Source organism: Drosophila takahashii, chromosome 3R (assembly GCF_030179915.1).
Source record: "Drosophila takahashii strain IR98-3 E-12201 chromosome 3R, DtakHiC1v2, whole genome shotgun sequence".
Taxonomy (NCBI): domain Eukaryota; kingdom Metazoa; phylum Arthropoda; class Insecta; order Diptera; family Drosophilidae; genus Drosophila; species Drosophila takahashii.
In genome coordinates, this window is record NC_091681.1 from 3,207,550 (window position 1) to 3,232,545 (window position 24,996).

General features: G+C 37.1%; 1 protein-coding gene across 3 annotated transcripts in view; it reads left to right on the forward strand.

Annotated features, from left to right (window-relative positions):
* Positions 1–24,996, forward strand: part of Dbp80 (putative ATP-dependent RNA helicase Dbp80) — a 254,168-nt gene that overhangs the window by 156,538 nt on the left and 72,634 nt on the right. For 2 of the 3 annotated variants that reach the window (XM_070216342.1, XM_070216341.1), the window contains 2 exons: positions 8,037–8,199; positions 8,256–8,369. The exons of the other annotated variant lie outside the window; for it this stretch is intronic. In XM_070216342.1, the coding sequence (XP_070072443.1) occupies positions 8,037–8,199; positions 8,256–8,369 (277 nt within the window). The remainder of the gene's footprint in view (positions 1–8,036; positions 8,200–8,255; positions 8,370–24,996) is intronic. 3 annotated transcript variants of the gene reach the window in all.

Genomic DNA, 24,996 nt, shown 5'->3' on the forward strand with positions numbered 1-24,996 from the left:
AGATTTCCGAGAAGAATAAATTCAATTTTGTTGTGTATATTTATACCTATCGAAATGTAGAAGACATTTTTCAAATCGGACAATTCATTAAAAAGTTATACGCTTTATAAATTGTCAACATATATCTATCTCCCTCGCACTCCCTTTAGCTGAGTTACGATTATTAGTCGGGACACCAACCCGACACAGCGTTCGCACTCCCTTTAGCTGAGTGACGGGTATTAGATAGTCGGGACACCAACCCGACTATAGCGTTCTCTCTTGTTTTTTTTTAACTCTTACCGTTTATTTCAAAAAAATAATTTTCTAATTAAGCTCTGATTTTTCAGTTATGCATCACTTGAGACTCGTTTGAGTTATTTCAATATTTGGTATGCAACTTTGTGGGATATGTTCATGTCTTTCAGAAAAATAATTAAAAAAATTTTTAATTTTAAAATTAAGTATTTTTTAAGAGAATTTAAATTTAAAAAAATTCTGTACGCCGGAATACACGCGGTTTCCGAATAAAAAAATTATCCTCATATTGCTTCATCAATTCTTCACGAAGTGGTAAAATAAAATTTTTGTATTTGCAAGACCTACTAGTAAAGACAACGATTTTAGTTTAGCAACTTTGCATCATGCAACAACAGCGCAACGTGTAAGAAAGGGAAAACACTATTGCTGCTCTCCCGTGTTCGTATTGCTGTTCTCTTCTTACACGTTGCGCTGTTGTTGCTTGATATCTGATATCAACTTTTGTGACGAAAAATGATTTTAGATGCGACTAAATAAGTACGCTACCTAAAATTTATTCATTCGGCACCCTACAACAGAAAACTTTCGTGTAGATATTAAATATTTGCTAAAGCGGTCCGAACGAGTAAATTTTATGTAGCGTACCTATTTAGTCGCATCTAAAATCATTTTTCGTCACAAAAGTTGATATCAGAGCTTTTGTACGTTGAAGGTGCGATCGTCACTAGTTTTTTACCTCGTTTAGAGGTGTTTTTATTTGATAGTTATATAGTTTAATTTTTTTGATTAACAATTATTAATATTTTTTCGACAAATTTTAAAATTACTAAAAATTAAAAATAAATGTAAGAACAAGTCTCTTGGTTTTGGTGCAAATCATTGATTGATGATTTTTTTGTTAAAAAATATTATAATCGTGGTGCCACAGAAATCACATAGCGCATAAGTGGCCTGATATTGATGCTTCTCACAAACCCACCCCCATTTAACGCTCAGAAATTGACTAACCCCACACCGCCGCCTGCAAAAAGGAACAGGATTTCAAGAACACAAAAACCAACTTCTCACATTCCCACATTTCTGCCTTAAAAAAAATCTTAAAAATTTTTTAAGTATGGGGTTTAAAAGATAAAGGGTGTATCTTTTAAAAAACTTTAACATCGAATCAAACCATGCATCCATTTGCCTCTGAGAGCTCCGCAAAGTTGGCCAATTTCAGCATTTTTCGAACTTTGAGGTCCTTTTGCTAAGAATCCTTGCGTCGGGAATTCGTAACGAATCCAAAAATATAGCATCCATCGAGGTAAATTTAAAAAGCACTAAAAATGCTGCACAGTGTAATTGTTAATCAAAAAAATTAAACTATATAACTATTATCATAATGTCTATAATGATAATATTAATTTATTTTACTCAACATTTTTCAAAAAATAATAAGAATGAATGTGGGATTCAACAAAATTATAGAGAAAAGCCACGTTAAGACGATTAAAATATTTGATCACATTTATCAAGGAATTACATTAAATTACAAAGAAAACTATTATTGTTTTTTACACTTTTTAAACATTTTCTGTGAAATAAAATAATTTGATCGTCAGATCGTGGCCTAAGCCATTTTTAAGTGTTGTTAAAATATAAAAATTCGTGTTGGTGGTATTGATAACACGAAAAATGCCTAATATATCTATAATATACGTAACCTTTAATGATTACGGTCCCTGAAAAGTATTGTTTAAACGAAATATTTATCGCCGCCAAAGTGTGACCCTACTTTACAACGAAATTTACACCAAATTTATCTGCATTTTGTATGGTATTATCAAGAATATAATGCAGGGTCACATCATTTTTAAATTTTTTGGAAAAAGTTAAAAAAAAGTGAAAATAGTTCATTTTAATCTAAAAAACAATAAAAAGGTGAGTGATAAAATGAATTTTGTCTTTTTATAATCTTTATTTCAGCGTTACAAAGGTTAGTATCACAGATATTTTCGCCATTAATAAATATACGCCTCCGGATGCTATCTTCAACACAAATTCTGCATTTCAGTGACACTTGAAATGTTTTTAATCTTTACCAGTGGTAAATGGTGTGAGGTGTTCATTAAATGGTTGTATAAATAGTACTTCAGTACTAACTTAGTTGTTTAACTTAATCAAAATATTTCATTTACTTCAGCCAGGCCGATTGAGACTTCTTGGGACCAGAAGTGTTGCGCCTGCGTTTGTCATATTTTATTTTTTCTTCTCATAGTTTTTGATATAGAACCCGAAATAAAACAACTGAACAGAGGGTAAATGATCGGCCATGGCAAACCAGGCATAATTTCTGGAGAGATCCTTTAATTTTGTGCGAAGACCTAATAATGGTAATTACTCTTATTATTATTCCTGGTCTTAAATTCATATCTAAATTATTTTTGATATTTTCAGAAGATAGACAAGAAATGGATATCTAAGAACTGCATTCGGGCAAGCAAAACCCGGGAATGCTTCAGGCATTAAAAATTTGTAGTTCGAATGCTTCGATTGTAAATATTATTAATAAATACACAAACAAATATTACATAAAACATGATTTTTATTGTGGAAAATCAGATACTGCAAAGCAGTGCAAAACCAAAACTTTGAGGGTCTGGAAAAACCAAAACTGGGAGGGTGTAGAAAAGCAGATATTGCAAGTGGAAGAAAAACATAACTGGGTACGTGTGGAAAATCTATAATGCGGGAAGTCGAAAAACCAGTGGATTTTGTCCTGCATTCTTCTGCCAGAGATCCAAATAGAAACCTCATTTCCCCCTTACTTTTTGTGTCACCCCCGTGTATTTTGAAACCAGAGATGGAAGAAATGTATGGGGTGAATGCGGTTTTGTCCCTTCCGCTTGTATGGAGAAACCTCTTGAAAATATGTTATTTTCCAGAGGAATTTTCCCGGTGGGTTTGTTTGATTTATTTATTTTGTGCGTGTGTGTGTACATAGCAGAGCAAATCATTGTTTGTTTGTGTTTTTTACAAATCCAAAGTTTGTCGATAACTCAACATTTGAAAACTAATAAATAGTTTGCTGATCGGTCTTTAGCATTTAAAAAAACAGAAGCAATTTTAAGGAAAATTTCGACTATAAAATTCAGCTTAATGGGATTTCTGTAAGGTCTACCGATATTTTAAAATTTAACGTTTACGTAAGATTTGCGATATAATCGATTTTTTTTTGGCTGTGGTATTTTCATTTACCCCTTGCGCGGTCACACTTAAATTGCGACAGCAGGACATACATATGTACATACATACAGGCGCCAGCAGAACATACATACAAACATATGGGGACGCGTGACGTCACATCAGGTTAGCCAAATTTGAAAATATTGGGGACTTGGTTAAGGGTGCTGAATCTCCAAGAAATTTAAATGCAGTTATTTGCGGGTATGCCATAAGATTATGAACATCACATTTTTAAACAATTTTAACAACATTTATAACAGAGAAATGGCAAAAGAAAGAATTAAAAAAAAACAAATCGAATTTTGGGGCACTTTGGGGTCGTTTTTTGTTCTAAAAAGTACCCTTTACGCGGCTCCTAATTATTTTAGTAATTACTGTGATTTTTCTAGATTTTTAGGTCAATCCGTTCTGGGTGTAATTTTCTACTGACCGTTTTTTAATCAAGACAAATATTGATATAGATATGGTCGGAAACGTCTCCTTTACTGCGTTGCAAACTTCTGACTGAAATTACAACACCCTCTGCAAGGGTTAAAAAATATAACCAGGGGTGTCACAGAAATCTCTTCCAACCGAAGACGGTTGGATTTTGCATTGATGCACGTAAGAACTTTAACGGATTTCGGTTGGAAATAATTTCTGTGACACCCCCGAACAAGAAATCACTATGGACGGCAGTCCATGTAGTGACGAAGCGCACCAGGAGAGTGTGCGAAGGCGACTACTATTATATAGCCGCAAAATTGAAAATCTGCTGTGATAGTCCGATTGTAATGAGTAATACACCAATCGAAAGGTATTGCAAAAACTTAAAGGATTGCATACCAAGACTTTAAGAAAATCAATTGGCTTGGGAGAGAGAGCGGTGAAAGTAAAAAAGTGAAAATTTCGAAATTTGGAGCTGTTGGGGCCGGTGGGGAGAAATGCCCCTCGCAATGTTTTAGTTGTATTCCTTTTGAAAATACCCGTCGAATGAGGGGTCATTTGTCAAAATCCGACGCTCCGTTCAAAAGTTATAGCCAAAATAAGATTTCCTTCTTCTTCCCAAAATGAAAATTTAATTCTGTTTGTCAGTTTGTCAGTTTGTCCAAAACATGTTTCTTAAGTTTTGAAAATTTAATATGACGTTCATCACATCGATATAAAAAACTTTTGTTCTACCACTTTTGGAAAAACTCGCTAGTTTAGCGGGAAAACAGCTATAAATAGCTAAAAGCAGTAACTTCTTTACTACTAAAGCTACAGACTTGTGCTGCATCTTGTTTGAAAGGTATTTTTAAATGCTATAAACGCCTTCTATATGCAATTTGTGTAAATGTAATAATTAAAAAGATATGAACAAAAAGACAATTTTTTAAAACTTTTTTAGCTTTTTTTTATTTTTCTCAAAAACGGCTCTAACGATTTTCTTGAAAACTATAAACTGTATAGCCCTTGAGATTCCTTAAATTTTGGTGTATAACACATTACTGTAACAAGAAAGAAAGCTACCTTCGGCCAGCCGATGCTTATATACCCTTGTAGATAAAAGAATACTCACTCGGTGCAGTTCCAGGGATTCCAGATTCAGCGTTTCGATTTATTTCAATTTTGTTTTTAAGTAGTCAAGAATCAAAACGCCTACTTCCTACAAAGTTACAATGAATTTTCTTATATTTGTTTGGGAGCCTTAAGATATAGTGGTCCGATCCGGCTCGCTACGACATATGTACTACCTGCAATAGAAAGAAGACCTTCGGGAAAGTTTCATCGCGATAGCTTTAAAACTGAGAGACTAGTTCGCATAGAAACGGACAGACGGACAGACGGACAGACGGACAGACGGACAGACGGACATGGCTAGATAGACTCGGCTATTGGTGCTGATCAAGAATATATATACTTTATGTGGTCGGAAACGTCTCCTTCACTGCGTTGCAAACATCTGACTGAAATTATAATACCCTCTACAAGGGTATAAAAAAGTCACGTTTAAAAGGTATTTTTATACGAAAATAGCCACTTTTGCCAGCTCGAACAACTAAAGCTTCCTGAGTATTGAATTTTGTGTGAGGGTATCCGAACTGTATTTTAGGGTCATGGAATCAGTAAATTTGCACTTAAGAGTTCCATATAGGAATCTTTTGTTCTACGACTTTTGGAAAAAGCTTTAGCGGGAAAAAAGCTAAAAATGGCTAAATTTCGTTAGTTTGTAAGTTCTACACTACTAAAGGTACAGACATGTGCCATACCTCGTTTAAAAGGTATTTTGAAATACTTAAACGCCTTTTTAACTTAATTTGTTTAAAAACAATGGCTTACAAAATATGATTGACCAATTTAAATTTAAATGTATATATTAGCTCCTATGAGAGCAAATGTAAACAAACAAAAACTTCTGATATCAAATAAAAACACCTCTTAACGAGGTAAAAGCTAGTGACGATCGCACCTTCAACATACAAAAGTTCTGATATCAACATTTGTGACGAAAAATTATTACACTCGTCATTAAATAGACTTTCTAATATTTTTTCATTCGGCACGCTGCAATAAAAAATGCCTGTGAAGGGAAAAAGGCTGGAATAGTCTGCTAGGGCGGGCCGAATGAGAAAATATTAGAAAGTCTATTTAATGACGAGTGTAATAATTTTTCGTCACAAATGTTGATATCAGAACTTTTGTATGTTGAAGGTGCGATCGTCACTAGTTTTTACCTCGTTAAGAGGTGTTTTTATTTGATATTTTTTAACTTTGAAAGAGTGCCACTACCAGAGTGGCATGTGAACGATCGGCAGTTGACTTACTTTTTATACCCGTTACTCGTGGAGTAAAAGAGTATATTGTATTCGTGCTGAGTATGACAAAAAAATTCACAAATAAAAATTGGTTAAATTTATATAAGAACAATGTAATCAACATGTTAAGTTTCGAAGTTCCCAGCGCAATCCCTTAATGGTTGAAACAAATCACAAAAAACTTAAAAAAAGTGCAGTTTTATATGTATAAGAGGTCCTTAATTGGTCGGCCACGCGTGTGAAATTAGGGACAAACTTTCAAAAAAATGACAATAAACTGAGACAAGAATCCAGTAGCATAGCTAATACCTTGTGATGCTCGGCTTTTTTCTATGAAAACACTTTGCAGCACGTAGGGCTACTCCCTCAGTCTTATCGGGTCCTTATGGAATTCATGTTTTCTCATAGCTTAGGGGAGTGTAGGGTAATTTGACGAGTAGGGTAATGTGACGAACTCGTCGAATCTCATATATGACGTCACGACAAAAATTCCAAATAAATGTAGTCGTCTCCCCTTATCGTGTCGACAATGTATTTACAGTAATATTAATAAGATGTCCCGTAATTTGTTTGTGAGGTATTTTTCGCTAAAAATGTGGTGCGCAAACTAGCAAACCTATTCAATTTACTTGTGTTTCAGGAGTGCCAGAGCAAAGATGAGTGGAAAATAAAATCAGGCAAATATATGCACGTATACATGAGATGTTTATCAACAGTTTTTGGTACCTCGCGTTTTTTTCTTTTGCGCCGTTTGAGAGTGACACCGTATTTGCTCCAAGTCTACCTTGTAGGGTATCGTGACGAACTTTTTGTAGGGTATTGTGACGAACTTTTTTTATTCAAGAATTTTAATTGTTATCGTTGATTACTTGTAAAAAAAATATAATAATACCAGATAACTTTTACTGCTGCAGTTTTATTGTTGTTTTTAATAGTGAGATCAGTTTTATTTAATTAAACAAAAAAAAATTTTTAATTTAAAAAATTACACTTTGAACATTTTTTTTTTGTAAGTTTCGGTATTATCTTATTACTTCTTTCTTTTCCGTATCGAAAATAACTTTTCCGTAAATTATATATTATATATATTATAAACGCTGTGGGATTTGGCTGCATTGGAATTTTGAATCCGAATTTTACGGGGATATGCTCAGTAGATGTAAGCAACTTTCTGCTTTTACACTTTTGAAAAATATTGATTTTTAGAAAAGTTACATTCAAAAAACGAATCGTTCTTCACCTTACCCTACACTCCCCTACTATTTCTTTTAACAATTTTTAATGATTACAAGTTAGGTTTTTAGTCTTTTGACAATTTCTGAATGACAGATAGTAATTTTTTTAAATTATTAAAAAATTAAAATTATTTGTTAAACCCACCCTATTTTTAAATAATTAAAAACACAAAACAAAAAAAATTTTAAGAATAGGTATTAGAGGAATTAATTCAAAATAATGTTGAATAAATTAAAGGAATTAATGCAAAAGACACGAAATCAATCGGATTACTACAACCGGAGCTACAAATTTTCAATGAGAGGGTACTTTTCTAAAATTTACGTTTTTTGGCAAACTAATAAACTTCTAAAAAAAAATCAAAAATGTAAAAAAAATATTTTTTCCCATATATACTTTTTAGGTCAAAATCGTCTTCTTTTAGGCCCTCCAAAACTCGGACTGAAATTATATTACGCTCTGCAAGAGTATAAAAATCGCAAATCTACTTAATTTGTTGATGTCAAAGACCGTAACTAAAATATAATGCAATATATGACTTGTTTGTTATCTTTATAGACACGAAGAACCGCTGCTTGGCTTGCAGCAAAAATGACATCGGACGGTCATTCTGTTGCTGTGCTTTCTGGTGATTTAACAGTTGAGCAGAGACTTGCTGTTTTAGATCGCTTCCGATCAGGGCTTGAAAAAGTTCTCATAACTACAAATGTTTTATCAAGAGGTATTTATTGATATTGATATTTCCTTTCAATTAAAACAAATTTATGTTTAATTTAGGCATTGACATTGAACAAGTTACAATTGTCGTTAATTTTGATTTGCCGGTAGACGTTCGAGGCAACGCTGACTGTGAAACTTACTTACATCGAATTGGCCGCACCGGAAGATTTGGTAAATAAAATAATACAGCGAGTGCACGTGTGTTGAAATGCTAAATTGTTGAGTTATTTATATAACCAACTATGACCTTGAGTTCGCCAGAATCCTAACATTTATAAAATAAATTTAGTTTGAACACAAGAGAGAACGCTATAGTCGAGTGCCCCGACTATCAGATACCCGTTACTCAGCTAAAGAGAGTGCAAAGGAGATGGAGATAAAAACTTTGATCATTTCGATAGGTATTCGTAAACACAATAAAACTGCATTTTTACTTTTCCGAAATATTGATATTTTTAAAATCGTATATAAGCGATTGTGGGCGTTAGAGGGGGCGTGGCACCCTTTTTAAACAAACTTGCGCTGCGTATGAACTCCTAGAATCTGCATGCAAAATGTCAATCTTCTAGCTTTTATAGTTTCCGAGATCTCAGCGTTCATACGGACAGACAGACAGACAGACCGACAGACGGACAGACGGACATGGCTATATCGACTCGGCTAGTGACCCTGATCAAGAATATATATCACTATGGACGGCAGTCCATGTAGTGACGAAGCGCACCAGGAGAGTGTGCGAAGGCGACTACTATTATATAGCCGCAAAATTGAAAATCTGCTGTGATAGTCCGATTGTAATGAGTAATACACCAATCGAAAGGTATTGCAAAAACTTAAAGGATTGCATACCAAGACTTTAAGAAAATCAATTGGCTTGGGAGAGAGAGCGGTGAAAGTAAAAAAGTGAAAATTTCGAAATTTGGAGCTGTTGGGGCCGGTGGGGAGAAATGCCCCTCGCAATGTTTTAGTTGTATTCCTTTTGAAAATACCCGTCGAATGAGGGGTCATTTGTCAAAATCCGACGCTCCGTTCAAAAGTTATAGCCAAAATAAGATTTACTTCTTCTTCCCAAAATGAAAATTTAATTCTGTTTGTCAGTTTGTCAGTTTGTCCAAAACATGTTTCTTAAGTTTTGAAAATTTAATATGACGTTCATCACATCGATATAAAAAACTTTTGTTCTACCACTTTTGGAAAAACTCGCTAGTTTAGCGGGTTTCGGCACGCTGCAATAAAAAATGCCTGTGAAGGGAAAAAGGCTGGAATAGTCTGCTAGGGCGGGCCGAATGAGAAAATATTAGAAAGTCTATTTAATGACGAGTGTAATAATTTTTCGTCACAAATGTTGATATCAGAACTTTTGTATGTTGAAGGTGCTATCGTCACTAGTTTTTACCTCGTTAAGAGGTGTTTTTATTTGATACTTTATAGGGTCGGAAATGCTTCCTTCTAGCTGTTACATACTTTTGCACGAATACAATATACCCTTTTACTCTACAAGTAACGGATATAATTAGCAGGGAACGTAAATAACACTATGCAACATCTATAATTTACCTCGATGCTATATTTTTGAGTTCGTTACGAATTCCCAAGTTAAACTGCGTTTTCCAAAAAGTTCCCCGACGCAAGGATTCTTACCACAAGGACCTCAAAATTCGAAAAATGCTGAACTTGGCCAACTTCCTTGAGGTCTTAGAGGCAAATGGATTCATGGTTTGTTTTAATGTTAAAGTTTTTTTTTTAAAGATACACTCTTTATCTTTCAAACCCCATACTTGGACTAATTTTAGGATTCTTTTAAAGGAGAAACAAATTTAAAAGAACATAGCAGAGCTCATAAAAAAAAGGTCTCATAGTGCTTGTTGTCAGAAAAAAATTCCTCACATACCGACCCCATACGAAGCTGTCGGAGAGGGACCCTAAAATTTCGTTTTCCCCAGGGTTGCTCCCTGCTCAACCGATGACCGATTTGGTTTGCTCGGTCGGGTCTGTCCTCACCCGAGACCCTTTTCGTCGTAAATACTCGGAAAAGGTCTTTCGAGCATGTATGTGTGCTTCACATATAGCTCGGTAAAAATTGTTACACTGCTTGTTTTGTTGCTGTCGTATAGCTGGATTAAAATTTGAAGGCTCTTTCCTCACCGAGCAGCCTTAATGATTCTCAGGGGTCATCTCTTTTTTTCACCATTTTGGATGGTCAAACCTATACACGGAAATTGAAAATTGGACTTTTTATGGCTTAAATTTATGTCACCTTATTTGAAGATAGTTGCGAAAGTCGTGCTAGTCCTACCTGCTTAACAAAAAGCAGAGGAGAATTCATTTTCGGCGCTTAATTTCATCCTGAACAAGAGACATAAAATCTTTAACAATTTCAAAGCTTAATTTGTATCAGAATTTAACCGAAATAAATTTTTTTTTTAAAATTTTTTTAGTTGGCCAAAAAACGTGAATTTTGAAAAAGTGCCCTCTCATTGAAAATCTGAATCTCCGGTTGTAGTAATCTTTTGCAATAATTCCTCTAAAACCTCTTCTTTTAAAAATTTTTTAAAATAAAGAGAAATTAAGATTAAAAAAATGTTTAAACGGTTCCCCACAAAAAAATTTTTTTTTTAAATTAACATATGCGCTATTTTGTTAGTTACAATCGGTTTTTGTCAGAAAAGTGGAGCCACTTTTAGTTTTTAAAATGTCGAATTTTTTCTCTCACTTTTATCGGATCCTTATGGAATTCATGTTTTCTCATTGTTGACTAGTACTTTAACAATTTTTAATGATTAAAAGTTTTTTTTTGTATTAAGTAATTTTTTAAACATTTTTTAATTCTTTTTTTCATTTATTTTTTTTAAATGTAATTATTAAATTTTAGAAAAAATTAAAAAAAAAGTATTTTAAAATGTTTAATAAATTACATAATACAAAAAATAATATATATTTAAATTTTAAAATTATTGTTTTTTAAATGGACGGTTAAATAAATAACACTATGCAGCATCAAAAATTAACCTCGATGAATGCTATATTTTTGGATTCGTTACGAGTTCCCAAGTTAAACTGCGTTTTCCAAAGAGTTCCCCGACGCAAGGATTCTTAGCAAATGGACCTCAAAGTTCGAAAAATGCTGAAATTGACCAACTTTGCGGAGCTCTCAGAGGCAAATGGATGCATGGCTTGGTTTGAAGTTAAAGTTTTTTAAAAGATACACCCTTTATCTTTCAAACCCCATACATAAAATAATTTTAGGATTTTTTTTAAGGCAGAAATAAATTCCAAAAAACATAGTCAAAAAACTGAAAAACATACAGCTGCGGTCAAAATAGTAGCAGTGTTGCCGTCTTGTGTTTTTAAAAGTTTGATGTTGTAATTTTTTCTTATCCAATTAGTCTAATAGAAAAATTAGAATCAATACAATATTACCAGGAAAAGATCAATTACAACAACAAACTTTTAAATACACAGGGCGGCAACACTACTACCATTTTGACCGCAGCTGTATACTTTTATGTTTTTTGACTATGTTTTCTAGAATTTGTTTCTGCCTTAAAAAAAATCTTAAAAATTTTTTAAGTATGGGGTTTAAAAGATAAAGGGTGTATCTTTTAAAAAACTTTAACATCGAATCAAACCATGCATCCATTTGCCTCTGAGAGCTCCGCAAAGTTGGCCTATTTCAGCATTTTTCGAACTTTGAGGTCCTTTTGCTAACAATCCTTGCGTCGGGGAACTTTTTGGAAAACGCAGTTTAACTTGGGAATTCGTAACGAATCCAAAAATATAGCATCCATCGAGGTAAATTTAAAAAGCACTAAAAATGCTGCACAGTGTAATTGTAACTTTTTAATAGATTAAAAAATGAATTTTTACTTTTTGTCATTCAGAAATTGTTAAAACACTTAAAAGTTGTACAACAAACATGCATTTATACTTCTCGGAAATCTTTAAAGATGTGGGCGCAGGACACATTTTAAAATTGTTAGTGGGCGCGGTTTTTAGAGAATCAATAATTATAGGGCCAAGTATAAGCAATAGTTAGCTAAGAAGAACACGGTCCAACCAATCTGAAGATCCTTCTGTTCTTAAGAATTCGCGGGTTGGAAGAATTAATATAAAATCTTTAGAAGTTCTTAAATTAATCGATGTTTTCAAAAACCGCGATTTCTTAGGATTAAGAGGATATATTTGTGTGGATCATACATAACTTAACTAAAAACTTAATTATATATTCTATATCGATTTTTCAAAGTCCGCAAATTCTTAGGAGCAAGAGGACTTATTTGTGTGGATCATACATAACTTAAATAAAGAAACCTAGTGATATATTCCTTATCAATTTTTCAAAAACCGCGAATTTTTTAGAGCAAGAGAGTACGTTTTTGTGGATCATACATCTGTAATATTTGAAGACCACAAGAAATCGCAAGAGCCTTTAATTTTAAATATTATACACAAATAACCATCTTGACCTTAAGATTTCGCGACGGGTCGATGAGCAGTGAAAGTTGTGATCATCGTCCTTTTTAAAAATCAATTTTTTTTCTTTGGGTAACCTTAAACCTAAACTGATCTACTTGAAACCCATTTGACTTGGGTCGTTTGGGTTTTGGTAAGAATTGACTCACTTACCCAAATACCCAAACCCAAACGACACAAGTCAAATGGGTTTCAAGTAGGTCGGTTGGATTTAAGGTTTGGCAAACAAGTCAGGTTACTTGTGCAGGGCTCTAGACGGCAGTCCATGTAGTGACGAAGGGCACAAGGAGAGGGTGCGAAGGCAACTACTATTATATAGCCGCAAAATTGAAAATCTGTTGTGATAGTCCGATCGTAATGAGTAATACACCAAATTAAAGGTATAGTTAAAAGTTAAAGGATTTACCAAGACCTCAAGAAAACCAATTGGTTTGGGAGAAAGAGCGCTGAAAGTGTAAAAGTGAAAATTTAGATATTTGGATCTGTTGGGGCCGGATAATTTGCCCCTCGCACGACGTTAGTTGTATTCCTACTGAAAATGCGCTTAATATGAGGAGTCATATCAGAAAATCGGACGCCCCGTTCAAAAGTTATATCGAAAACAAATTTGCGGGGGCCAATTCAAAATGAAAATTTAATTCTGTTTGTCAGTTTGTCCAAAACATGGTTTTAAAATCCTGGAAATTTGATATGATGCTCAACAACATGATATAAGAAACTTTAGTTCTACCAATTTTGGAAAAACCCGCTTGTTTGCGCACTTTGCGCTTTTATAATGAACTTTGTTGAATAGTGTAAGGCGGGAGCGGGAGCGCAATAAAGCTTTAATCGCGCTCGCGAATTCGCCCCGTCTCTCGCTCCTTTCGTTAAGTTAGGCTTAAGCGTTTATATATTGAAATTAAAGAGTTAGTTGTCATATGAATCTCATTGCGCAAACTCCCTTTCGTCGTCGCTAAAATAAAATATCAAATTTCCCTGCAATCACAAGTTTTCGCGTTGTAATACAAAATAGTATTAAATTTTCATGGTGACCCCGACGTGATTAGCAGAGGAACTCGAGTTGTTATTTTTTTTGGTGAAACAAACAAATTAATCAAATAAATCGCGCCGGCCCCTTTTTTTTAAACATTAAAGTGATTTGTTGCTGCCGATTTAATTCGTCGTCGCTGCCGCTAAATAAAATTGTTGCTGCCAAATAAAATTGTTGGAAGTTTGGAAGCTGCAGTTTCTTGGATTTCCATTGCCGCTGCTGTTCTCAATCGCCGTTAGCTGGACCAGTGTAGTTGTTGTTGCCGCTGCTAATCCGCTGTTCCTGCCTACGTGAATTCGTCGTTGCTGCCGCTGGAAAATTTTGACCGCTGCAGTTTCAATCGCCGTTAAGTGCCGCTCCTTGTCGCCAGTTGCTGCCTACGTTATTTCGTCGTGCTACCGCTGGAAAATTTTGGCCGTTATCGCCAAATTCACCGCTTTATCCCCTACGCACAGGAAGGAAGGCATATGGATTCGAAGAGGGAAGTTACCGACGGATGTGAATCGTCCCACCAGGTATAGAGTGCTAAAAGTTGAAAGTTGATCTGTGGCGTTTTGTAAATTGTGTTTTTGGCCCATCTTTCAACTTTTTGCATTCGTGTGAAAAATTCGGTAGATAGCGAGCATTCTAACCAAGAAATAAATAAAACTTGCATGCACTAACGATTATAATTCTGATAATTCCATACAAATATACATATTTCGAATTATAAATACATGAGTGAATCGCTTTGGACCAAAATCAAATAAATATTTGTCGGCATCCTGGTTGTTCAAAGAATAAAATTCCCCCATTTCTCGTCGTAGTGAACACCAATTATAGCTTTGCAAAAATTAAAAGGGTAAAAGTTGGGAAGTGTGAAAATTTCTAATTCGAGAATTAAATTCCCGGCAAATTTTCGGCCGCGCATTTTCCTCAAATTTCCCTCGCTTTTCGCCATTTCCCGCGCTTTAGGCGTCAGGTTTATATATTCGTTGCCCTTAGTTATCGGTCAGTGCATCATTCTCCGTTAGCATTGCGTTGAGCACCGCCACCCGTACACATACACACACACGCACAGACAGCGCAGCCCGTTCTTTCGAGTTCTCTTTCGTCGTTTTCGTTTTCGATCGCTGGAACGGTGCAAGCGTTGCCGTTGCCTAAACGCTTGTTCGTTTTTTGGTGTTTGAGCTTGGCGTGTGCTCCCCTACACGACGTGCGCACGGCATATTATAATTATTGAATTATTATAATAAATTAGGATTCCTTAAATTAATTCCTAAATTCATTTAAATAACTCCCCTACACTGCTTGCGTTCAGCTTATTCCTCTCGTTGGTTATTATTTTTAAATTTAATAAATTTAAAAACAAATTTTTGTAAACATTTACATAAATACAATTTAAAAAAAAAAAAAAAACTAAAATAAATTAAATTATAAACTCTTCGATACCAAAAAAAAATGGTGCCAAAATCAGAAAGTAACAACAAGGACATCGAAGGGTTGAAAAACCAACGAGATGGATATATGAAGAGTATAGAGCGAACGCAAAAATATTTAAAGGAGGGTCGATACTCCTTAAATACGGTTGAGTTAGAATGTCGATTAGAAATCCTAAATACGCACATTGAAAATGCTTCGCTTATACAGAATAAAATTGAAGCAAAAGATGGAGATGATGAGTACCGCGAAGAGTTAGAAGAGACTGCGATAATAACAAAATCGTTGCTAATTTCCCTAATCGCGGAAACAAAGCTTAAGAGCGTTGACAATTCCGCTCCGGCGGCAACGCGCACACCCCGCTCTTCCAACCTTTAGCGGAAAACATTCCGAATTTAAAAATTTTATAAGCCTTTTCGAAACTTTTGTTGACAAAGATGACACGCTGCACGATATCGAAAAATTTAACCATCTAATATCGTGTTTGGCTGGAGACGCGCTAGGAACAGTCAGGGCATTCCAAGTTACAGCGAATAATTACCCAAAAGCCCTGGCTAGCCTAAGGCGGGTGTACGATAATGATTGTTTAATTTTTTTTGACAATATATCGACACTGTTTAATCTGCCAAAGATTTTCCAGCCATCAGCTACAGCCTTGAGAAACCTGATCGACACAGTCACAGCGCTATACGATTCTCTTTTGTCCATTGGGGATGACAAACGTATTACGAATGCCATCCTCATCCATCTAGTAATGGGCAAAGTCGATGCAGGAACTAAAAGAAAATGGGAAGAATCGCTAGATTATACTTCGCTTCCTCTTTGGAGCAAGTGTGAGTCGGCCCTGAACAAGCGCTATCAGCATATGGTTGCCGAAGAAGCGTGTAAGCCAAAAATTGTTCAGCAGAGCCAGGCTTATCCTAAGAAGAATGGAAATAGGAGTTTTTCGTTTGTTGCTGCCATAGACGACCCCGAAGTATGTGTGTTTTGCAACTCAGCAGAACATCAAGTAGGAAGTTGCACTGCTTTTGCTGCCCTAACAGTCCAGCAAAGATTCGATTTTGCAAAAAAGGCTCCTTTATGCATTAACTGCCTCCGAAAGGGCCACACGGTAAAAAGGTGCAAATCGAAAAGATGCAGGGTGTGTAAGTCCTGACACCACACATTGCTGCACATTTACTCGCCATCAAATCTCGCGTTGCCAGCTCCTCCTCAGCCCACGCTCTTGCATAATGCTCCATCCACTTCGCATGTTATGCATGCGACTGCATCGGATAAAGTTATTCTTGCCACAGCCATCGTGAGCGTCCAAACAAAAAGTGGCGAATTAGTTTTGGCTCGAGCGTTGCTCGATTCTGGTTCACAAGTAAATTTTGTGACCGATGAGCTCGCTCAGAGACTTCAGATTAAGAGAGAGGACGTGTGTTTGAGCTTGCGGGGCATTGGTGGAACTAATGCTCAAGCAACCAAGAAAATTCACACGATAGTTAAGTCGCGAGTGGGTAGCAGTCAATTGTCGTCCGAATTTTATATACTAAAAAATATTTCTGGTTATCATCCGGATCAAACGGTGAACACCAGCGGCTGGAGGGTGCCTGAAAATATTCAATTGGCAGATCCATTCTTCTTCAAGCCCCAAAAAATAGATATGCTTATAGGCGCAGACTCGTTCTTTGAACTATTGTCAGTCGGCCAGATAAAGCAAGGGCCTGAGTTCCCCATTTTGCAAAAAACAGTTCTCGGCTGGATAGTGTCAGGGAGATGTGCCTCAGAAAAAATAAGAAATACGGAAAAGTTGGTACATCTCAGCTGCCAGGAAGAAGTGTTGGAGTCAATCGACACAACCCTGCAGAAATTTTGGTCTGTGGAGGACTTGCCGCCCAAGGCCAAGGTCCATACTCCTGAGCAGCAACTTCGTGAGCAACACTTTGAGAAAAACACTCAAAGATTGTCGTCCGGGAGATTTTCGGTTCGTCTGCCGTTCAAATCTGACCCAAACACTCTTGGTTCATCATATGAAGTTGCGAAACGTAGATTTTTGTCGCTTGAAAGAAGATTATCCAAAGATCCTTCTTTAAAAAAGATGTATCTGGAATTCATGGAAGAATATGAAGCGATGGGCCATATGTCTTCTACGAACAATAAAATCCCAGACAGTCCGCACTATTTCATTCCGCACCAATGCGTGCTGCGACCTCAAAGCACCTCGACAAAGTTGAGAGTGGTATTCGACGCCTCGAGCCGTACATCGACGCAGGTCGCGTTGAATGACATCTTGATGGTTGGCCCCACCATTCAAGAGGAGCTGTATTCGACCCTGCTTCGGTTCAGACTGCACAAGTTTGCGCTTGCAGCAGACGTAAAAAAGATGTATCGTCAAGTAATGGTTGACGAAGCTGACCGAAACTTTCAGCTCATAGTGTGGAGACGAGATCCATCTGAGTCTCTAAAAATCTTCAAGCTGAACACCGTGACTTATGGTACTTCGCCAGCCCCCTATCTAGCGATTCGGTGTTTAAATCGGCTTGGAGAGATCGCGCAGGATTCGTGTCGAAAAGCCGCCAAGGTCATTCAGAATGACTTTTATGTTGACGATTTGTTGACTGGCGCCAGAAGCGTTGAGGACCTGCTAAGCCTTCGAGACGAAGTTCCTCAGGTATTGCAAGAGGCAGGATTTGAATTGGCAAAGTGGTTTTCTAACTGCCCAGAGTTATACGCATCTGAAAGCGCTGTCATGCCGCTAACGGCAGACTCAGACGTAACTAAGACCCTTGGCGTGGTTTGGTTGCCGGGTAAAGATTACTTTCAATTTCGGTTGGATGACTCTTTCCTGGATCTTCGTGCGACAAAACGAAACATACTGTCGGTGACTGCCCGACTTTTCGATCCGCTTGGCCTGTTGTGCCCTCTAGTGACTAGGGCAAAAATGTTGTTGCAGGAACTGTGGCTTCGAAAGTTAGACTGGGACGAGTCGCTGCCGATGCAACTGCAGACATCTTGGGAAGCTTTTAAGGGAACGCTGTTGCAACTGCCCAAGATCGAGGTATCGCGATTCGTTCATACAGACGCCAAAGTCCCGGCAGAAATACATGGTTTCGCTGACGCTTCCATGCGAGCATATGGAGCGTGCATCTATGTTCGCACTAGTACCGCTGAAGGTTTAAAAGTATCTTTATTGACAGCAAAATCCAAAGTAGCTCCCCTCAAGACGAAAACTTTGCCCCGCCTTGAGTTGTGCGCAGCTCACCTTCTTGCGGATCTTTATAATCGTGTAAGACCATTGCTTAATTTTCCGATCACAAAGGTGTTCCTATGGACGGACTCGGAGATCACTCTGCATTGGATTAAAACGCATCCGTCGTCGTTGTCGGTTTTCGTCTCAAACCGAGTTGCAGAGATCCAAGAGTGGTCGGAAAAAGCAATTTGGCGACATGTCCCCACGAAAGTAAACCCAGCGGACATCGTGTCACGGGGATGTGACGTTGAGGAACTCACAGCTTCCATTTGGTTCGCTGGGCCGTCGTTTTTGCTCGATGCAGAAAAAGATTGGCCTGTGAATCGACACTTCGAAGTACCTGCTGATGTCGTGTCGATGGAATTACGGAAATCAGCTTTGGCGCTTGTGGTTATCCCTGAGCCTAATTGTGTGCTTCAGAAAATAGAATCCTTTTCGTCGCACATAAGGCTTCTAAGGGTTTTCGTGTGGGTCTTTCGGTTTATTCAAAGATGCAAAAAAGTGTCGCAGCCTTTTGAAAAAAGTATTACTCCAAGAGAACTGAATTTTGCGTTCGAGAAAATAGTGGAAGTGATCCAATCTCACGAGTTCAGTGACGACATAGGCAAAATTCGGAAAAATAAACCGGTAGCAACGAATATTCAAAAACTAAGCCCTTTTCTTCAGGAGAAAAAACTAGATTGGTGTTCCTCGACATTGCTGCGAGTTGGGGGTCGGTTATTGAATGCTCCTATCCCGTACGAAGCCAAATTCCCGTTGTTGTTGTCTAAAGGCTCACAGTTTGTTAAAGCCTACGTGTCCTACCTGCACGTCACAAATTGTCATGCTGGCCCTCGAGCTCTTGTAAGTCTGTTGCGAGAAAAGATATGGTTGGTAAATGCGCAGGAAGTTTGCCGCAGAACAGTTCGGTCTTGCATTCGTTGCTTTCGGTGCAAACCTCAACTCTTGACGCAAATCATGGGGAACTTGCCATCAGACAGACTTCGAGCTCTCCGCCCCTTTAATATCTGTGGTGTTGATTTTTGTGGCCCATTTAACACAACGTATCGTATTCGTGGTAAGCCGCCGTACAAATCATACGTGGCATTGTTTGTATGTTTTGCGTCCAAAGCGGTCCACTTAGAGTTAGTGTCCGACCTCACCACTGATGCGTTTTTGTTGGCATTCCAAAGGTTCGTGAGTCGACGCGGGATTCCGGAGAAGGTGTGGTGCGACAACGCGACGAACTTCGTCGGAGCCGATCGCCACATGAGAGAGTTCCGGGCCCGTCTGGAGGAGCAGGGGGGCGGTATCGCAACATTCGCATTAAGAAGAGGATGCGAGTTTGTGTTCATACCGCCCAGAGCACCTCACTTCGGCGGACTTTGGGAGGCAGGTGTGAAGTCTGCAAAGCACCTGTTCCTTCGGACGGTCGGCGAAGACATCCTGACCGCGGAGGAGCTCGGAACTCTCCTCACCAGCGTGGAGACCGTGCTCAACTCCAGGCCCCTCGGAGCGATCAGCACAGATCCCAACGACGGCGAAGCACTAAGCCCAGGCCATCTCCTGATCGGCGGGCCCCTACTAGCTCCACCCTCAGCAGCGCTCCCGGACCAAGTCAGCTCAACCTGCTTGCGACGATGGCGCAGTGTCTCGTCTCTCAGGCACAGGTTTTGGCAGCGATGGTCCCGGGAGTACGTCTCGAGCCTCCAGGCGAAAAACAAGTGGCACCAGGAGGTTCCAAACGTCGCCGTGGGAGCTCTCGTCGTCGTCGCCGAGGACAATCTTCCGCCGCAGCAGTGGATGATCGGTCGGATCGTGGCGGTGCACGTCGGCGCTGACGGCAAGGTCCGAGTGGCGGACGTGAAAACGAAGGATACGACGTATCGGCGAGCGGTCCATAGGCTGGCGGTGCTGCCTGTGGCGTGCTGAAGACGGTGGTCCGTCAGAGGGGGCGGTGTTTGCGCACTTTGCGCTTTTATAATGAACTTTGTTGAATAGTGTAAGGCGGGAGCGGGAGCGCAATAAAGCTTTAATCGCGCTCGCGAATTCGCCCCGTCTCTCGCCCCTTTCGTTAAGTTAGGCTTAAGCGTTTATATATTGAAATTAAAGAGTTAGTTGTCATATGAATCTCATTGCGCAAACTCCCTTTCGTCGTCGCTAAAATAAAATATCAAATTTCCCTGCAATCACAAGTTTTCGCGTTGTAATACAAAATAGTATTACATTTTCATGTTTAGCGGGAAAACAGCTATAAATAGCTAAAATACGGAAAGCCGTAACTTCTACACAAACTGAAGCCAAAGACTTGTGCTGTATCTTGTTTGAAAGGTATTTTAAAATGCTTTAAGCGCCTCCTGTATGTAATTTGTGTAAGAGTAATATTTAAAAAGATATGCACAAAACAAATTTTTTTAAAACTTTTTTTTTAGCTTTTTTTACTTTTATCAAAAACGGCTCTAACGATTTCCTCGAGATTCTCGAGATTCCTTAAATTTTGGTATATATCGTGTTACTGTAAAAAATCACGTTTAAAAGTTATTCAGAAATGAAAATAGCCACTTTTGCCAGCTCAAAACAACTTACGCTGCCTAAGCATTAAATTTAGTATGTGCGTATCCAAACTTTATTTTAAGGTCATGCCATCATCATCGAGATTCTCGAGATTCCTTAAATTTTGGTATATATCGTGTTACTGTAAAAAATCACGTTTAAAAGTTATTCAGTAATGAAAATAGCCACTTTTGCCAGCACAAAACAACTTACGCTGCCTACGCATTAAATTTAGTATGTGCGTATTCAAACTTTATTTTAGGGTCATGCCATCAGTTAATTTGCATTTAACAGTTGCATATAGGAATCTTTTGTTCTACGACTTTTGGAAAAACCCGCTACTTTAGCGGGAAAAAAGCTAAAAATAGCTAAATTTGGTTAGTTTGTAACTTAGTAACCGTTTGCCTGTAATGCCCCGTTGCGTTGAGGAATTTTTTGGACAAAGCAGTTCATTCATCAATAAGCTTGAAACCAGGGTTCGAAAATACTACTATATAGCAGCAATAGTAACTACAACAAGAAAGGAAGCTATATATACCCTTGCAGATAGAGTAAATACCTATAGTTTAATGCTTACTCGGTGCAGTTCCAGGGATTCCAGATTTAGCGTGCCTATTTATTAAATTTTGTTTTTAAGTTGTCAAAAATCAAAACGCCTATTTCCTACAAAGTTACAATGAATTTTCTTATATTTGTTGGAATAATCCTATGGGAGCCTTAAGATATAGTGGTCCGATCCGGCTCGCTCCGACATATGTACTACCTGCAATAGAAAGAAGACTTTCGGGAAAGTTTCATCGCGATAGCTTTAAAACTGAGAGACTAGTTCGCATAGAAACGGACAGACGGACAGACGGACAGACTGACAGACGGACATGGCTAGATAGACTCGGCTATTGGTCCTGATCAAGAATATATTTACTTTATGTGGTCGGAAACGTCTCCTTCACTGCGTTGCAAACATCTGACTGAAATTATAATACCCTCTGCAAGGGTATAAAAATGATATACTATTGCTACGGGAGTAATATCTATGAAGCCTAGAGCATAGCATTTTTGAAATGCTGTAGTCAGAATCAGGGCTGTGAACCAATATTATTTTTGCATGGGTTCGGTTCGGGGTTCAAACCTAATCGACAGATAATGTTCCGGTTTGCGAACCGGTTCAATGATGAGCCGCAGCAGGGTTCAGGTTCGAACCAGGGTTCAAAAAAATACATTTTTTTTAATGAAATAATAAAGTCAACATTTATTTCCATGTATTTTCATTGAAATATGTACCATAACATTAAGACTTATAAGTAAAGTTACTAGATTTATGATTTATAAAGTGTTTACCAGTTAAGACAAAGAGTATACTCTTTGCTTTAATCATGTAATTTTAATGTGGGCATACTGCAAAAATTTTTGGAAGATGATAGTTATATATTATCAAATAAAAACACCTCTTAACGAGGTAAAAAACTAGTGACGATCGCACCTTCAACATACAAAAGTTCTGATATCAACATTTGTGACGAAAAATTATTACACTCGTCATTAAATAGACTTTCTAATATTTTCTCATTCGGCCCTAGCAGACTATTCCAGCCTTTTTCCCTTCACAGGCATTTTCTATTGCAGCGTGCCGAATGAAAAAATATTAGAAAGTCTATTTAATGACGAGTGTAATAATTTTTCGTCACAAATGTTGATATCAGAACTTTTGTATGTTGAAGGTGCGATCGTCACTAGTTTTTACCTCGTTAAGAGGTGTTTTTATTTGATATCAGAAGTTTTTGTTTGTTTACATTTGCTCTCATAGGAGCTAATATATACATTTAAATTTAAATTGGTCAATCATAATTTGTAAGCCATTGTATTTAAACAAATTAAGTTAAAAAGGCGTTTAAGTATTTCAAAATACCTTTTAAACGAGGTATGGCACATGTCTGTACCTTTAGTAGTGTAGAACTTACAAACTAACGAAATTTAGCCATTTTTAGATTTTTTCCCCGCTAAAGTAGCGGCTTTTTCCAAAAGTCGTAGAACAAAAGATTCCTATATGGAACTCTTAAGTGCAAATTTACTGATTCCATGACCCTAAAATACAGTTCGGATACCCTCACACAAAATTCAATACTCAGAAGCTTTAGTTGTTCGAGCTGGCAAAAGTGGCTATTTTCGTATAAAAATAACTTTTAAACGTGACTTTTTACAGTAATGTGTTATATACCAAAAAATTAAGGAATCTCAAGGGCTATACAGTTTAAAGTTTTCAAGAAAATCGTTAGAGCCGTTTTTGAGAAAAATAAAAAAAAGCTAAAAAAAAAGTTTTAAAAAATTGTCTTTTGTTCATATCTTTTTAACTATTACATTTACACAAATTCCTAATAAAAAGCGTTTATAGCATTTAAAAATACCTTTCAAACGAGATGCAGCACAAGTCTGTAGCTTTAGTAGTATAGAAGTTACGGTTTTCCGAATTTTAGCTATTTATAGCTGTTTTCCCGCTAAACTAGCGAGTTTTTCCAAAAGTGGTAGAACAAAAGTTTTTTATATCGATGTAATGAACCTCATATTAAATTTTCAAAACTTAAAAAACATGTTTTGGACAAACTGACAAACTGACAAACAGAATTAAATTTTCATTTTGGGAAGACGAAGAAAATCTTATTTTGGCTATAACTTTTGAACGGAGCGTCGGATTTTGACAAATGACCCCTCATTCGACGGGTATTTTCAAAAGGAATACAACTAAAACATTGCGAGGGGGCATTTCTCCCCACCGGCCCCAACAGCTCCAAATTTCGAAATTTTCACCGCTCTCTCTCCTAAGCCAATTGATTTTCTTAAAGTCTTGGTATGCAATCCTTTAAGTTTTTGCAATACCTTTCGATTGGTGTATTACTCATTACGATCGGACTATCACAGCAGGTTTTCAATTTTGCGGCTATATAATAGTAGTCGCCTTCGCACACTCTCCTGGTGCGCTTCGTCACTACATGGACTGCCGTCCATAGTGATTAGATTGTTTGAGTTAGATGCAGTCATTGCATAGCCACAAAAATTGGGGCATTTTTATTTCCCTTAGTAAATAAACTCTATGTTAATATGATCAGAAAACTCCCCACACTGTTGAATAAAAAAACACGAACACACAAAATAAATTTTTCGTGAACCGAACCGTATTTAAAAAAAGTTCCGGTTCGGTTCCGGTTCGGTTCCGGTTCAATTATAAAAAAATTCGGCGCTCCGGTTTACGGTTCGGTTCGTTTTCTAAAAAAAGTGAACCACTCCGGTTCGGAGTGATTCAGCGCCGGAGTGGTTCACAGCCCTGGTTTGCATTAGTTAACAGATAGACAAAACAGAAACAAACAGATTCCTTTTTCGACACAAATCCTTACACTAATTTCTTTCAAAAAATTAGTATTTTGTCCAAAACATATTATTTAAATATAGAATGTCATACTGCGTTGAGCATGTAATTAAATTCCCAATCCATTGCCATTAAAGCCTAGAAACATTATTTAAAAAAAAATTCTTTAAGAAAAAAATAGATAGGATACGAATTTGATTAAATTTACGTTAAAAATATTAAACTCTTTTTCAATTTCGGAGAGTTTTGACTATTGCTCTCCCGCTCTTACCCAGATAAATTTATGCATTTTTTTGTATGAATTAAGAGTGCAAAAATATGAATTTCAAAGCAGTACTTTATCGAAAACAAAGCCAAAAACTGCCAAAATTATCACGCCGCGTTAATGTTGTAATTCAATTCCAAATCGATTAGCGTTTAACTCTGGAAAAAAAACTTGTATTCTTAAAAAAAATTGCTAAAAGTTTTACATAGCTCTCCAACAACCAATATAATAATTGTTACAGCCGACCCTTTAATAGAAGCTTTTAACAGCGGTTGTTTGTACTTCGATGTATTTTTATTGGTTAAATCAAGTCACAAATTAATAGTAAATCACATATTTGATCCAGCTGATATATTTAATTAAATTGATCGGAATTCAAAACGTAAACAGCTATGGGGTGCTTACATTTACTTTAAAGCAACGTCCAGTACAGCTATTTTGGTTGTTGGCCGTACCATAATACCATGCTGAGTCTTAATAGTAGCG